Genomic DNA, 17703 nt, shown 5'->3' with positions numbered 1-17703 from the left:
TAAGCTAAGGACATCACACACATCCATGCCCGAGGCAAGATTCGAACCTGAGACCTTAGCGGTCGCGCGGTTCCAGACTGTAGCGCCTAGAACTGCTCGGCCACACCGGCCGGCGGCAGTACTTGCTGAAGTTACTTAACGTGGTTGGTTGGGTTGGGTTGTTTGTGGGAAGAGACTAAACAGCGAGGTCATCGGTCTCATCGGAATAGGTAAGGACGGTAAGGAAGTGGGCCGTGCCCTTTCGAAGGAACCATCCCGGCATTTGCCTGGAGCGATTTAGGTTATCACGGAAAACCTAAACCAGCATGGCCGGACGCGGGATTGAACCGTCGTCCTCCCGAATGCGAGTCCAGTGTGCTAACCACTCCGCCATCTCGCTCGGTACTTAACGTGGTGATATCGGTAGTAGCAGAGGTACTACCTTTCACCACTTGAAATGTAAGCACTAGAGACGTCTCCTCTCGTTCCTGATGACAAACACACCAACAGTCGGTACGCAGTCTTGTAGGAGAACAGATTTATGAAGAGCGTGAGAGAGAAGACAGAACGAAATGCGGGCCCGTTGATTGCGAAATAAATATTAATTAGGGGCTATCAAAAATCCACTGTCACGCACAATTGGTCACAATAGCTTTATTAGAATAATAATGCGTTTGCGTGACCTGTCTGAAGCCGGCATTATTTATGATAAATGGTTGTCCGCTTCGGCAGGAATAGGCAGCGCCGAGTAATGGGAGCAGTCGGGATGAGGCGATTTACGGCACGGTGCGCGTCGCGTCCTCGCGGTGGCGCCCTCTGCTTCTACACAGCTACACGAACTGGCCGGCTCTGCCCGGAGACTGCCCGCAGACATCGCGCCGGCATTAGCATAGGTAATAGAGCGGCCGCGAACAATGGCGGCACTAATGCTTCTAATTGCCTCGCGCGCCCGCGGACCACGCCCGCCCACAACACAAACGGATTCACACACACACAAACAAATGGCGTTGGCCGCCCTCTTATTGTTTTAGAGGCGCGCGGCTTTAACTAGAGGTGCTTAGCAGTCGTGCTACGCGGAGTCATACGTCTCACGCCTTATTGCCTGCCAAGTCACGAACCCAAAAACCTCCCCGGCGCTCTGGCTGTTTAGCCGCGCCTCTGCCAGTCCAATTTTTTTCTCCCACTAAGGCTGCTGGCTGACTGTCGCCTCGGGACACCATCAACAACAACGGCTGTGATCCCAATGCTGCGGGCCCGCAGATGAAAGAAGTGTGTGGGATGGACAGAATATACTGGGCGTATGGCAGTTCGTATTACTGGGAATAGGCGATCTTTGTAAATATTTGTATAATTATTTATCACTTTATTACGTCAGTGTGTGTGTGTGTGTGTGTGTGTGTGTGTGTGTGTGTGTGTGTGTGTGTGTGTGTGCTCCCAATGCTGCGGGCCCGCAGATGAAAGAAGTGTGTGGGATGGACAGAATATACTGGGCGTATGGCAGTTCGTATTACTGGGAATAGGCGATCTTTGTAAATATTTGTATAATTATTTATCACTTTATTACGTCAGTGTGTGTGTGTGTGTGTGTGTGTGTGTGTGTGTGTGCGTGTTTTTGTCCTGACAGTTCAAATGGCTCGTGTGTGTTTTTGTCCTAACAGTTCAAATGGCTCTGACCACTACGGGGCTTAACAAATGGCTCTGAGCACTATAGGACTTAACATCAGAGGTCTTCAGTCCCCTAGAACTTAGAACTACTTAAATCTAACTAACCTAAGGATATACCACACACCCATGCCCGAGGCAGGATTCGAACCTGCGACCGTAGCGGCCGCGTGGTTCCAGACTGAAGCGCCTAGGACCGCTCAGCCACCAGCAACCGGCTGTCCTAACAGTCGTAAGGCGCATTTTCCCTGGTGTTTGAGCATATATTTTCAGTTTCCCTTTTGCAACGAGTTGCTGGACTCAGTCCAAACAAATCTACATCTGCATCTACATGGATACTCTGCAAATCACATTCAGGTGCCTGGCAGAGGGTTCATCTAACCACCTTCACAATTCTCTATTATTCCAATCTCGTACAGAGCGCGGAAAGAATGTAAAAAATGTGTCTGAAATGTTATAGGACTTAACCGCTAAGGTCCTCAGTCCCTAATCTTACACACTTCTTAACCTAAATTATCCTAAGGACAAACACACACACCCATGCCCGGGGGAGGACTCGAACCTCCACCGGGACCAGCCGCACAGTCCATGACTGCAGCGCCTAAAACCACTCGGCTAATCCCGCGCGGCTGGAAAAAATGAACATCTTTCCGTACAAGCTCTGATTTCCCTTATTTTATCGTGGTGATCGTTTCTTCCTATCTATGTAAGTCGGTGTCAACAAAATATTTTCGCATTCGGAGGAGAAAGTTGGTGATTGGAATTTCGTGAGAAGATTCCGTCGCAACGAAAAACGCCTTTCTCTTAATGACTTCCAGCCCAAATCCTGTATCATTTCTGTGACACTCTCTCCCATATTTCGCGATAGTACAAAACGTGCTGCCTTCCTTTGAACTTTTTCGATGTACTCCGTCAGACCTATCTGGTAAGGATCCCACACCATGCAGTAGTATTCTAAAAGAGGATGGACAAGTGTAGTGTAGGCAGTCTCCTTAGTAGGTCTATTACATTTTCTAAGTGTCCTGCCAATAAAACGCAGCCTTTGGCTAGCCTTCCCCACAACATTTACTATGTGTTCTTTCCAATTTAAGTTGTTCGTAATTGTAATACCTAGATATTTAGTTGAATTTAAGCTATTTAGATTAGGCTGATTTATCGTATAACAGAAGTTTAACGAGTTCCTTTTAGCGCTCGTTATTTAGGGTCAAGTGCCACTTTTCGCACCATTCAGATATTTTTTCTAAATCGTTTTGCCGTTTGTTTCGATCTTCTGATCACTTTATTAGTCGATATATGACAGCGTCATCTGCAAACAACCGAAGACGGCTGCTCAGATTGTCTCCCAAATCGTTTATATAGATAAGGAACAGCAAAGGGGCCTATAACACTACCTTGGGGAACGCCTGAATTCACTTCTGTTTTACTCGATGACTTTCCGTCAGTTACTACGAACTGTGACCTCTCTGACAGGAAATCGCAAATCCAGTCACATAACTGAGACGATATTCCATAAGCTCACAATTTCACTACGAGCCGCTTGTGTGGTACAGTTTCAAAAGCCTTCCGTCTTCACGTCATTCAAGCAACCTCCAGCGTCGAAGAAAGCGTAGGTTTGCTTCCCGCTACAAACAAAATGATTCTTAAAGCGACATTTTACTTGCCCATTCCATAGAGCTGGTCCAGGTTAGTGTAGTGCGACGTTTGTTTTATCGATATGTATGAATAGGGACAGCAGAACTCCAGGAGTAACCAGTACGCCAGCAGCACCGCGCAGGCTTGCACTGAATGCTACCATCTGGCATGCAGCGCTACTCAGTCGATGCTGGACTGCTGTTTTACTGTTCCTGTTAATGCACAGCGCTAAAAAAGTATCGCACTCGACTAATTTGGAACCGCTCCAACGAATGGGGATGTAAGATTCCGCTTTGAAAATCATTTTGTTTCTAATGGGAAATAAATCGACACTGGGCTTGGCGTGAAAGATGTGATAAGCACTATCTGTTTTATTTGTTTGGGCTGACTCCAGCTACAAAACTGCAAATATCTAATGAAACACCAGAGATATATTGAAACGTCCCCTTTGAACAATTTATACATGACTGTGCTTAAACTGACACACAATATTTTGTTAGCGCAACGCAATCTGACTTTCAAAATTCCCTACAAAAGAATGGCCCTGACTAACAATAAACTATACCTTTCACAAATCACTTACCTCACAAAAATCTTCGCTGCTCAAGCTACTGCAATACAGCGAGTGCCACTACTGCCAGCTAAATAAAAGATTCAAACTATGGAAGGCACTAACTACTGATAGGGATAGTTAGCAAATGAAAGATATTAATAGAGAACAAACAATGTATTTACCTTGATATCACCATATATAAATATAGCAGTTCATGACAAATTTCAAAACTCCGCCATCTCTCTCCCCACATCCACCACTGCTGGCGGCTCACCTCCAACTGCAACGCTATGCGCTGTTCACAGCCAGCTGCCTAACACTACAATGGCGAGTATTACAACAATGCAAAGCAGCCACAGACTGCACACAGCACAGCCAGTGATTTTCATATTGAGCGCTACGTAACGTTGCCAATAAGAAAACATAAACAGCCTACTTACATAGAGAAAACATAAACAGCCTACTTACAATATATATATATATATATATATATATATATATATATATATATATATATATATAAAACAGAGTGACAGGAGGAGATGGTATTATTGTCGAGATCTGGAAGGACAGAGATAGAGATGAAAACATCACCAAGCAAATTTGTAAGATTATCTCAGAAATTTGGGTTACAGCGTAGTTGCCAGAGGATTGGAAATGTGTTTTCATCCATCCCCTACATAAGAAAGTGTGATAAGTCAGATCCAAATAATTACAGAGGTATTTCTCTAGTACCAGTCACATACAAAATTCTCTCGAAGGTGTTATTAAACAGACTAGATCCACAAGCAGATCCGCAAATGCAGGAATACCAGGCAGGCTTCAGAAGAGGGAGATCAGGCATAGAACAGATCTGGAACTTGAGAACACTTTTAAAAGTCAGGCAGACAAGAAACACTGTAGTTACCTTTATTGACTTTAAAAATGCATACGACTCCATAGACCGACAAACGCTCTTTGGCATACTGGAACAATATGGCATCGACAGAAAAACCAGGGCAATTATGCAACAGATGCTCACAGACACCACCTCGAAGATTAAGTTCATGGGAGAAATTTCTAAACCCTTCGAGATACACACAGGGGTCCGACAAGGAGATGGGCTTTCACCAATCCTGTTTAACATAGTCTTAGACAAGATTGTCCAACAATGGGAAGAACAAGTTAAACGAATACAGCTAGGGAGAACACGTGAAACAAGAACAATCATAAAATGTCTGCAGATGACATAGCCATACCTAGTAACAACACGTAGGAGGCAAAGGAAGCATTGGAACACCTACAAGAAATAGCTGCCAAAACAGGTTTACAGATACCGTATGAGAAGACTCAATACATGGAACGACAAACCAACAATGTACACATCACGAAAACGATGCATGGATCCTTAAAAAGAGTCGAAAATTTTAAATATTTAGGGGAATACATACAAATAGGAGGACCAAACAAGGCATCCAACATAGAACGAACAGAAAGACTCCAGAATGCATACAAACTCACATAGTCACATTATAATAAGGAAATCACATCAAGACAGACCAAAATTAGACACTGCAAAACAGTTGTATTACCGGAAGCACTATATGCGTCAGAAACGACCACAATTGGAGCATCAGGCATTACAGAGACAGAAAAAATAGAAAACAAAATTCTCAGGAAAATATTTGGACCAATACATAGAGATGACATATGGATGAAAATACCTACCAATGAGTTATACCAACACACCGACAGACTCACAGACATGATCAGAAAAGCAGACTAATTTTCTACGGACACATACAGAGAATGGACAACACCAGATTACAAAGAGAATCTTTGATATAGTAAAACATTCAAGCCGTAAAACAAATTGGTATCATGAAACAGAGGAAAACATAAGGCAGTTGGGGAACAACAAACAAATGACAAAAGACAGAAAGGAATTCAGGAACAAAATTAGGAACGCAATATTTATGGTAAATGAGAAGAGAAAGACGGGAGCATTATTGACGGAAGAAAGGAAGCAAGAGCATAGTCAAAGGATGAAGAGATTTTGGGAAGAGAAAAGGAAGAAAGGAAAGAAGTGAAAATTGTGTCATCATAAGATATTTGAGTTCAAACACTGACCATAAGGGCAAAAATGATGTGTGTGTGTTTGTGTGTGTGTGTGTGTGTGTGTGTGTGTGTGTGTGTGTGTGTGTTACTATATGATGTACAATCACAGTAGTATCTTTGCTGACTTCATGATATTCATGGTACCTAACGTTTCTTCTTATATGTCTGACCGAAGTCTTCTACTGGATTTTGACACCCATGAAGATGGCAGCTACTCGGCAAACCGATGATTGGAGTATTTTATATATACAAGTATTTAACCGATCTTGATGTAATAAATTGTTGTACAACATAAATGCATTTTTAGAACGGTTTTATCATGCCTTAATCTAACTTTTCAACACAGTTTCCACATTTACTGTTAATTATTATTAAGCCACTTCCCACAAGCAATTCCTGAAATCTAATCTCATGAAAACTTGAAGCCCTGATTTGAGAAACGACTGTTGAAAGGTCTTTTTTACGTCATTATCGTTGTCGTGGCACTGATCGCCTAAGCGATTTTTTTTTCTAGAAACTTGAAAACAACATTCCACCTTTTTGAACTTGTGGATGCTCTTTCCGCGTCTGATCTTGACTGCTGACAGCTGATACCTCATTTAGAACTTCATGATGAGCTTTAGTAAGACTACTTTCAGAAGTTGTAACCCATTCTGTTGCTGTTTCTCACAATATTTTCTCCGTAACCTTGATTAATTTACCGCTGCCTTTCGCACAAAGAAAATGTATCAACACCGCTATTTAATCGTCGCTGGGATTTTCATTTGAATGATACTTTTTGAATCAACAGGAAAAATCCTAATGTCGGCACGTTCTTGGCCACCAAACTATTCAGATCTGATACCAGTTTTTTTCCGCGGGCTGCTTACAGAGTCTAGTTAATGAGATACCCGTACAGAAACCTAACTGCACCGATGGTGGATGTAAAGGATATGGTGGATACAAAGGAAATGATTCTCTATAAACCAATTTTTGACTAAATGTATCACAATTTACTGTCTCATCCTCGTTATTTATCATTGTCTTCATCACCATTATGATCGGGATTAAAAGATTGTCGGTTTGTTCCGCCCCGAAAAGTTTGTCATCTGGTACTCCCGCCTTTCTTTTCATTTGTGGCTTGAAGCATAAGAGCATCCAGGGGATTCTGGTTCCATTTATTGTTACCACGTGACCCAATTCGTCTCTGCAGTTTATCATTCCTATGCTAAAGTTAAATGTCTCCAGTTGAGCCAGTTGTTTCGCTTGTGCGAAAATTTCAAATGAAGAAAGAAGTGGTGGTTCTGCCATCATCTCATGGAACTTTGGAAGTAAAATACTGAATCGCCAGTTCTCTGACTGGCCTGATGAGGCTCGCCACGATTCTCTCTCCTACGCCAACCTCTCCGTAGACATCTTTCGCAGGTTCGAATCCTGCCTCGGGCGTGGCTGTGTGTGATGTCCTTAGGTTGGTTACGTTTAAGTAGTTCTAAGTTCTAGGGGACTGATGACCTCAGATGTTAAGTCCCATAGTGCTCAGAGCCATTTGAACCATTGTTGAACTTCTTTCGGCCAGGAATACCGTACGGCCTGCCGTACTCTGCTTTTCAGCTCCTCCTTGCCTCGTCCGTTGTGTGTTGTTTTGCTTTCAAGGTAACAGAATTCTTCACTTAGTCCATTTTGATATTAATTTTGTCGTTTTTCTCACTTCTGCTATTCGTCATTCCTATTGTCTTTGTTTGTTTTGCTCTCAGTCTATATTCGTTACTGAGCAGATTGTTGGTTCCGTTCACGAAGGTCTGTAACTCCTTGTAACTCTTCTCGGTTTCACGGAGGATAGCAGAGTCATCAACGAATCTTACAATTTACGTCCTTTCACCCTGTATTTCAATCCCACTCTTGAATCCATCTTTTATTTCGGTAATTGCTTCTTCGATGTACACGTTCAAGAGCTTGAGGGAAAGACTCAATACGTTTTACATATTATTTAATCGAAGCTCTTCGTTATTTGCCTCCCATTCTTATTGTTCCATCTTGGTTGTTATGTTACCCGCCTTTCACTACAGGTGTCACCTATATTCCTGAAAATTTAGAACATACAGCTGTACTTTGCACCGTCGTACGCTTTTTCTAGGTCGACAATTTCTGTGAAGATCTCCTCATTTTTCTTAAGCCTTGCTTCCAGGGTCAAGCGCAACAACTGTTTCTCTGCTGCTTGCTTCTTTCCTTAAGACGAACCGCCCATCACGCAAGAGATCCCCACCTTTGCTGGACTCATGATTCACCTTTCTTCGGACAGCTGTTTCATTCAGTTGTATGTATTAGTTTCCAAGAAAGTCAAACGTTGCCTCTTCCCCTCTATTGCTCACCCTTCTTCCCCTTCACGTCACCAAAGACACACACACACACACACACACACACACACACACACACGCACACATACGTTGCTCCTTCCCTGCCCTATTGTGTGCTGTCATTCTCAGTAAGGAAGGACAAGTCAAGTAGCGAGTAGATACTGCGAAGTCTTCCTACTGGCGACTGCTGGTCCAGCACCTGAAAGAGCTTTTATTTGCAGGCCATCCGCTGCACCGTCCCCGGCTGCCGTTGCGAGTGCTTCAGCCCTGGGAAGAGCAACGTCAGATACTGCAGCTCCTGCAGCCACAGCTGGGTTCCCCACGGTGAGTACCAGCCCACGAATAACACTTAGCACTGCCAGTACGGACATCTGTGTTGTTTCATTTGGGCTCCCTGAAAACAGTATTCGTTGCCGAAGATGATTTAATGTCATCCATACTGCAGTGCCAAGTTTATTTCATCCTTTCTAACAGTCCATTTCCTGCTTTGAGACATGGCACAAGCTTTTTGATCATCCCTACAAGTTCTAGTAACTGCTGAAAAAATAAGGCATTGCGTAACACAACGTCGGTACATTCGATACCCACAACATTATACCACCTACCTAATAACCGGTCCACCTTTGGCAGGCATAACAGCGGCGACGCGTCGTGGCATGGAAGAAATGAGGCCTTGGTAGGTCGCTGGACGGAGTTGGCACCACATTTGCTAGCAAAAGTCACCTAATTCCCGTAAATTCTGGGGAGGCGGACGATTGGCTCTGACGACACGTTCAGTCACATGCCACATGTGTTCGATCGGGTTCACATGTGGCAGCACATCAACTGGAACTCACCACTGTGTTCCTCGAACTACTCCATCACACTCCTGGTCTTGTGACATGGCGCATTATCTTCTTGAAAACTGCCACTGCCGTTGGAGAACATGATTGTCATGAAGTGAGGTACTTGGTGTTCAACCAGTGTGCCATACTTCTTGGTGGTCAGGGTGCCTTGCACGAACTCCACTGAACCCCTGGATGACCACGTGAATTTTACCCTGAGCATAATGGGGACTCCGCCAGTTTGTCTCCGTCCCGCAGTGCTGGGGTTAAGGAACTGTTGCCTTGGAAGACGACTGATTCGCGCCCACCCATCGGCAAGACGAAGATGGTATCAGGATTCATCCGACCATGCAACGCTTTGACATTGCACCAATTCCCAGAGCCTAGGGTCACATGCCGCTCTCAGCCATAGTCTCCCATGCCGTGACGTTAACATTGGTACACGCATGGGTCGCCGGCTGCAGTGCACTCTGTGTTCAGACACACGCTTATTCTGCCCAGAATTAAAGTCTGTGTTAGTTCCGCCAAACCCTACAACGTCCGGACGTGATTTCACCTTGGTTTCGCCACGAGTTGAAGATACTCACCACAACAGTCCTCGAACACCGACAAGTCGCGCGGTTTCCGAAATGCTCGTGCCCTCGGTCATACTCAGAGAGGTCACCCGTCTTCCCCATTCTACACACGAACAGCACGCTCAATGATACTACACGCATCTTACGTCATTCCTCGCCAGGTGACGCTGCAATCGAATGGATAGGCTTATATCGATAGTAGGTCGGTGGTCATTATGTTCTGTCTAAGAAGTGTATGTCACAATGTTTCGAAGTTCTGAAATTTGAGAAACACACAAACTAATCGTGAATCAAAGTTAAATACAAGGTGCAACAGTTATTCAAGTTTACTTATGAAATACTACATCGAAAAAACGACGACTATTCGCGGCTACACAATACTCGAAGCGTTTCACCCAGTTTTTGAACACATCTCTCGTAATTGCTGGAGGAATTTTGGAAATTTCATCATGAATTCGATCTGTTAACTGTTACAAATGTCTCGGCCGGTCTGAGTACACTCTCGCCTTCAAGTAACTCGCTAGATAAAAGTCTGGCACTGTGAAATCAGGCGAGCAAGGCGGCCATTGGACATAAGCGCGTTTTGAAATTATGTGCTTATCAGATGCTTCACACAGGACTTCCAAGGTCTTGTTTAATGTGTGGCATATTATGCCTCTTGCTGAAACTAAGTTTTCGTAAATAATGACGACAGATTGGCTTTGAACTGTTACTCACACGTTCTACGCTCTCGGGATGTCGGACGTTTTCTGAGGGACAATTGAAATTCAGGTCGAGGGACTTGCAGTGGGACCGATGTTTCTTACCTATTGTTCAACGAGCAGGAATTAGATACCCGGGCGAATCTTGAAATGCTTACGAAAGACTCGTTGCATGTACACGACAGATTCGCCTTAGTGAACATAGTACTACACTGTGAAGGCACTGATGTTGCTTCCATCAGTACAACATGATTAGTGACCTGTATACTGGATGACACTCCACACTACTAACAGACCGCACCAACTTCGCTGTGTCTTGTTTTCAGCGCGAATTATTCAAATTTAAAATCGTCCCAAGCTTTGTGAAACCCACTGTATGATCGTTCATGTCGCAGACGATGCCTCTGACTTTAAGAATGCCGGTCACGTAATTAAGCGTGTTGGAACATACAAAGTGATTCCGTGATGATGTCACAAACTTCCAGGAATGATGGAGAAGGGTAAATGTATCAATTTGAGGGAACGGATCCTGGTTCGGAAGCGACCGTGAAAAACTTATAAGGGAAAATAGTTCTGATATGCCTGGGAGTAGACCTTTTCTATTACAAACTCTTTGCTTTCCATATTTTAGGAAGAGGTAGTATGGACCAAAACAAAAAGAAACGTCAGTAAATATGGGCTCCAAAGTTCAGATCTTAAGAGTTATGAACGCCTGTTCATCTTTCGTACTGTAAAACAAATCTTTTCTACTGAACAAGCGTTCATAACTCTTACGATATGCATTTTATATCCCACGTTTACTAGACTTTCTTATTGTTCTGGTCCGTATTACCTCCTCCCAAAATACGGAGACCACGGTCCCTTAATACTGATTCATACAGTGATAGGTGCACTGAGATGATACAGAATTTCGGGTGGACATCATTAAAACAAAGGCGATTTTAGGTGCGGCGGAATCTTCTCACGAAATTCCAATCACCTCCGATTGTGAAAGTATTTTGCTGATACCGACCTACGTAGGGAGAAACGACCACCATGATAAAATAAGGGAAATCTGAGCTCGTACGGAAGGATATAGGTGTTCGTTATTGCGCGGGCTATAGGAGATTGGAATTATAGAGAATTGTGAATGTAGTTCGATTAATCCTCTGCCAAGCACTTAAATGTGATTTGAAGAGTATCTATTTGGTGTAGCTGAAGTCTTCTCCTCATACCTGGAAATGTATAACATTACGATGGAATCATCGTGTACATCGACAAGCTAATGAGATCTGTCCTTGTAACTTGATTATTTATTTAGTGCAATGTGCTCAACTTCAAAACCACAAACAAAAGTTAGTGAAGGTAACATTTAATATTTACGAACAAACGTAACAGCGACAGCACGATATAAACGCAAATGAAAGACCAAAGGGGGTGATAAACTCTTAAAATGTGCTTCGTGTTTCATTGGTCATCTGATCACTGAAACTACATCAATATAATCGTCATTATTTGTAAATTTTATCAACATTCAAATTTGCAATCGTAGAATTCCAGGAATTTCTCTGGCTGCAGATACCGTAACGTAGATTTAGTTTTTAAGCAGGCAGGAAGAGTAACAAGTCTCTCAAGAGAATTTCCAGAGCTACTAAACACTAATACCGAAACATACTACTTCTGTTTTCGGGAGGCTTAATGAGGATGGAGCTGTCAACATGTCAAAATACCAGATATAGTATACCACGTTTCTCGTCGAAAAGGTTGCAGCCGTGACAACTAGGTGAAGGTGTTTAGCAAGTTCGTTTTGTGCATAATGTAAGCATTAAACCATTTTAAGTGGCATACGAGAGGCCGTTTACCGATGTCATCAGCGGTATGGCGTAATTCTCAGTAGGTTTCTGAGCAATACTTAGTGTGCAGCTGGGACAGCATTGTGATTTCTGTCCCAAGAGACCTGCAGCTCTGCATATAAATACTGAAATTACTAGCACACTCAGATTTTAACTGACAAAAACACTGGGAAACTTAAGAAGCAAATAAAGTTTGTTAGTTACGAAAAATTACTTATTTTCTTCTTCTTATTTTAGATGTACGAATTTTTCTTGTTGCTTGCATTTTCTTGTTATATGCCTCTGTTACACAGGGTAACTGAAGTTCTGGTTTATCTACGTCTTTCTTGGTCTACCTAATAACATTTTCTCCATCGATCGGTACTTCATTACTATTTTGGGTAACTATTTCCTTTCAATCTTGTGACATGTCTCTCAATTTAATTCTGTCCTCCTTAATCTCTTTTTTCGCTACTGTAAACACCAGTTCTTGTCTGATGGTTGCGATCCTTAACCTTCTACTACCACGTAGTCTTCTTTCCTCATATTCATAACCTGTACTCACTGTGAGTAGCTAGCTCTCCATGTTTGTCATCAAACAGTATGAATGGTCTCACTGTTGTTTTATGTAACTTTGTTGGGGTTCTATCCTCGCGATTTTCATCAGTATTCTGAATTTATATAACTGAATCTTCATTTGTGAAAGAGAATGTATTTCCCAAGAAGATAAAATTACTTACTCACTCTGTTTTGTAACATTCTGTTATGAGCCGGCCGCGGTGGTCTAGCGGTTCAGGCGCTCAGTCCGGAACCGCGCGACTACTACGGTCGCAGGTTCGAATCCTGCCTCGGGCATGGATGTGTGTGATGTCCTTAGGTTAGTTAGGTTTAAGTAGTTCTAAGTTCTAGGGGACTGATGACCACAGATGTTAAGTCCCATAGTGCTCAGAGCCATTCTGTTATGACAATGTGTTATAATTTCCTGTTCTAACATTCTGTTATAATTTTGTTTGAGACTGCACACCTGCAAAGGTGTAAAAGGAAATGAAGCGAGTAAGCGATACATTTCTGTTATCATCAGTCGAACAAATGAGTCACAAATTTGAGCTATATGTTTCGTTTACAACCGTATTTTATTCATCTCTCAAATAACGCCTGACATGTCGGTATCATTTTGCAGATGGTTGCATTACCGTTCCTGCTCTCAGTTTTCAAGAACGTTAGTGATGAATAACTGTTACAAACACTGCTTTTTTTTTACTGTTGCAAAAAAAATTAAATTTAAATGTACCGCATCGCTTCGCGAAGGGCGTAACTCACACATGTGTTTTCGTAATGTTCTTGCATATACTGTTGTGCTCCAACTAGTGAAGGCGGAATCTTGTACAAAATTCACAAAAGTCGTGGATGGAAATGGCTCGGGACTCAGATCAAGGACCATTCCACGATTCACAAATTATTTTATTTGTAGCTGAAGAAACATATTATCTGGTACTGACAGGTAGAATATACAGTGGATTATGTTCATCAAAGCTCCATTCTTTTGAGGCCTGCTCTCTGTAGAGGAGAGTTGAGACAGAAGTCAATGTCCGCACGAGAACTTATAAAATAGAAACACTGGAACATATCGTAAGTAAATTTTGCTTTTCAGTGAAATCTCTCAATGGATAAAATACATTCCTTTCAGATCAGGCCTTAACTCTAAGGTCTCACTGTGCTATGAAATTTTCTGAAATATCTGCCAGAATGTTTCATGTGTGAAATGTCGCAACACTGTAATCTTGTTTGTTCTTTGAGAACAGGTGCACAGAGAAACAAGAATGATTCTTTGTGAATGTTCATTTCGACCAAACGAACCAAAATAAAGAAGGCACCGCAAAGGATGGCCGATATTTTAAGGAACCTCGTCTCAGCTGTAGGTTTTCGGCTTCCGCACTCAGCTCGACATAAGCAATAACTACTCGTTTTACATTCTTTCTTTTCTTAGCAAAATACAAAGCACTTATACCACAGCCAACGCCTCTCACTGTCGACCCGGGTGTTTAAAATTGTTGTAACTAACTCAGAAATGTGTCTAACTTGCAAAGCACTCCGCTGGAAGGACATCATTTCGCCACCTTTTGAAACTTCGGCTGCTTAGGATTTTGAAATTATTCCTACTTTAATAGCTTAACACTTGGCATAACCAAAAGTTATTTTTAAGGTTTTCATTCACTAATGTTTGGCTGGTCTGGTATCGCCATCCATCTCTTGCTACACTCTGATAATCTCTTCATTTTCTGGTAACTGCTACGCCTCCATATCCGGTCATTATATTTCCGTCTTTCTCTGAGCCTAGAATTTTTTTCTCAGCACTACTTTTCTCAATATCTTCTTCTACTTTACCTTAAACAAAACGAACTTTCAATGTTTTTATTCAACAATGTTGTCGAACGTTCCATATACATGTCTCTTCTCCTTGTAAGGGTGTCTAATAAACTTCTTGTCACAGTCTTTTTTTTATTTTATATTTTTCATGCTTGATTGTAGCAACAGTACTCCCCTCTATCCCCTGTCCATCATGTTTCTGTTGCTGCGATGTTTGTATGTCCACGTAATCGCAACCATAACTCAAAAAATAAAATAAATAAAAACGCGAACTAAATACTGCTTTCCAAACCGCTTGAAACGCGCTGCCTATTCCAGCTCCTTGCACGTAATCACGTGCAGCTTCATCGGTGTTCGCGAAAACACAATGCTTCCTCCTGGGCCCCAGATGTGCCCCGCTGACCGAACGCTTTCGTTTTCGCTTTCCGCCTCAGTTGTCGCGTTCGGCCTGCTAGCGCCCAATCATAATCCCAGGGTGCAGCGAGGCCCCGCTAGCGGCGCCCTAATATACTGACGAAATGCTAATAAAGCCATCATATTACAGCCCCTCGTGGAATCCTTATGTCATCCCCCCAAGCGCTATTAATGCGGCGAGCAAGCTGCTGAAATCCGCGAGCTGAGGGGGTGACTCAGGCAGGTTTGCGATGTGCTTCATATTCCCCCCACCCCCCCCCCTTCCCAACCCCCGGACGAACCCCTTCCCTGCAGGGGGAGCGCGCTGGGTTGTCCTAGCGACCTCCCCACGACAACAAGCACGTGAATAATTAGCAGCATCCCATCCCACCCCATCTCACCCCTACTTCAGTCCCTCCCCACCAGCCCGTCATTCCCGTCTCAAGATGGCGTCGCAAGTATTATCTCTGGGCTGCATAATAGTCGGGTAATATAGTCATGACCCTGCTGCATGGCGTCCTCTTTATCTCCGTGATTGACGTTTGTTAGTTCACTCATGAGTTGGTTTCTGTACGCCTGTACGCCAACTCTTAACACCTTCCACACGTGCAGGTGGGCAAATCACAGCACATCGATCTCACATACGCTAAGAGCAGAAAAACGATCTCTAACGCACCGCCGTTAAAAATAAAAGAGTACTGTATATGTGTGGAGTGTGACTCAAAGCTGTCGCCCAAATGAATTGAAGTCCTCACTAAAGGATATTTAATCTCTTTTCATAGCTGTGTTAACTGCAGAAGTATTGGTATGGACTTCATTGTTTCAAATGAATTATGGTAATTTCTGCCGCAGAATCGGCGAGGAGAGGAACATGTGTAAAACGTTGACAAGATGAAGGAACAAGTTGGTAGGACGTGTGTTAAGACATCAAGGAATAACTTCCGATTCAATTTAGTGAGGATGAAAACTGGTAAGAAAAACAGAGATTGTAATATATCCAACCAGTAACTGAAAACGTTGGTTGCAAGTGCTACTCTGAGATGAAGAGACTGGTACAGCGAGGAATCCGTGGCGAGCCACATCAAACCAGTGAGAAGACTGGTGACATACAAATAATGTGACGTAGTTCTAAAAGAGACGTGTTTAACAATGTTCCACTGTTCAGAATTCATAACAATTCGTTATAGAGCTGCACTTTACTGGTTTAAGTGGGACAGGCTAGAAAAAGTCACCGGGATTACAGGAAACAATATTATGAACAGAACACAAATGAAACATTGGCGTACTCAAACATGGCAGAGAGAGTGGGACGTATCCGACAAGGGTCGCCGAGTACACTCTTTCTTTCCTGATGTACACGGAAGACTACAACTGAAACATCTCGATCCAAGCCGGGGCTGGTCCATTTCCTGACAGGCCACTGGCCGTATGCGGTACACTTAAACCGCGTGGGACTAACTATGAAGTATGCGTTTTCGGATAAACTGGGACACCAGAACATGTCACACTGCTATGCAACACGCTGGCACAGCTGAGACCTATACAGAACGACAGTCACATCGCCAGAATAATACGTAATCCCGATGATTGGAACAAAGTAAATAGCGTAGCCGATATTGTATCGCACACACTGCTTGAAGAATACAGCTCCCAAAACCCATATGGAAAGAGGCGTAGACAAGCACAAAAAACACAACAAACCTCATGGGAGGCCACAAAAAAAGGCCACAGATTCGGAAACCGAGGGAGGATCCAACACACTAAGTGAGCATGACTCAGAAGGGATCAACACGTAAGGGACCCGAACCAACATCGCATGACACTGCATGCCACAACGCAGTCACACACAAGTCAACAGGCAGTAACAATCATAGAACAAACAAACACCGACACCACATACTAAGACTCTAGTAATAACGTAATGTCGCTTGGGATGAGAACGCTCGAAGAACTTTTATTGCGAGGCAGTAATGTATTGTTCGTCTTATTGTGTGTAGGCAGAAGCGTATTCTCTTCTCTGTTTAAAGCTACAATGAATTAATTTTACATATCAAATGTATTTTATGTGAAAAGTATGTATAAAACTAAAACTGTAATGTATTAAGTTATTTAAGGAACACTGAATTCAACTACTTTCTATTTCTGCTAACAAATTTACAAACATAAGTGTATTTCTCGTGTAAAGCTAAAATTCATGTATTCCATGTATCAGATGGTCAGTCAGTATTTAATACCATGTGTAAAGTATCACATAGAATATACCGCAACTACCAACAACAGGACAAACAAACAGCTGCTGAATGTAGTGTCCTGAGTTGCAACACTCTCAGTAATGTACCAGTACACACAAACACAGTAAACATACATAAGCACAAACCATTTCACATGAGAATAACTCGAGATTCTACCGAGACCTTCTCACCTGAAATGAATAGAAATAGGCCATTACCAACCAACATTCTACATAGGCTATATTACGCATCCAGATACAGTGTATCACTTCCCTCTACATATTGCAAATTATTTTCACCACACTCATTGTATTACCTATTTCTTTTTTCTTTTTCTTTGAAATTTTCATTAGATAAATTATATTCTCATCAACTAGGCAGAAAAAAATTATATAGAACCATTTAAACAATTGTTAAGCACTCAAATCGCTGTAACCTCAGAGAAATTTTTATATATTATGTTCCTTATTTTATTTAAAATAGCATTAACAACTGTTACCAATAATACTGTAATAATGAGAAGTGTTTGCTGTTGGATTTAGAAA

The 17703-nt window shown here is 42.6% G+C and overlaps 1 protein-coding gene across 1 annotated transcript in view; it reads left to right on the top strand.

The window, feature by feature from the left end:
• LOC126412750 (uncharacterized) overlaps positions 1-17703 on the top strand; it is a 347766-nt gene that overhangs the window by 125924 nt on the left and 204139 nt on the right. Inside the window, exon 3 of the mRNA XM_050082495.1 lies at positions 8478-8580. Within this exon, the coding sequence (XP_049938452.1) occupies positions 8478-8580 (103 nt within the window). The remainder of the gene's footprint in view (positions 1-8477; positions 8581-17703) is intronic.

This window comes from Schistocerca serialis, chromosome 7, assembly GCF_023864345.2.
Source record: "Schistocerca serialis cubense isolate TAMUIC-IGC-003099 chromosome 7, iqSchSeri2.2, whole genome shotgun sequence".
Lineage (NCBI taxonomy): Eukaryota > Metazoa > Arthropoda > Insecta > Orthoptera > Acrididae > Schistocerca > Schistocerca serialis.
This window is presented reverse-complemented; position numbering and strand designations above follow the sequence as displayed.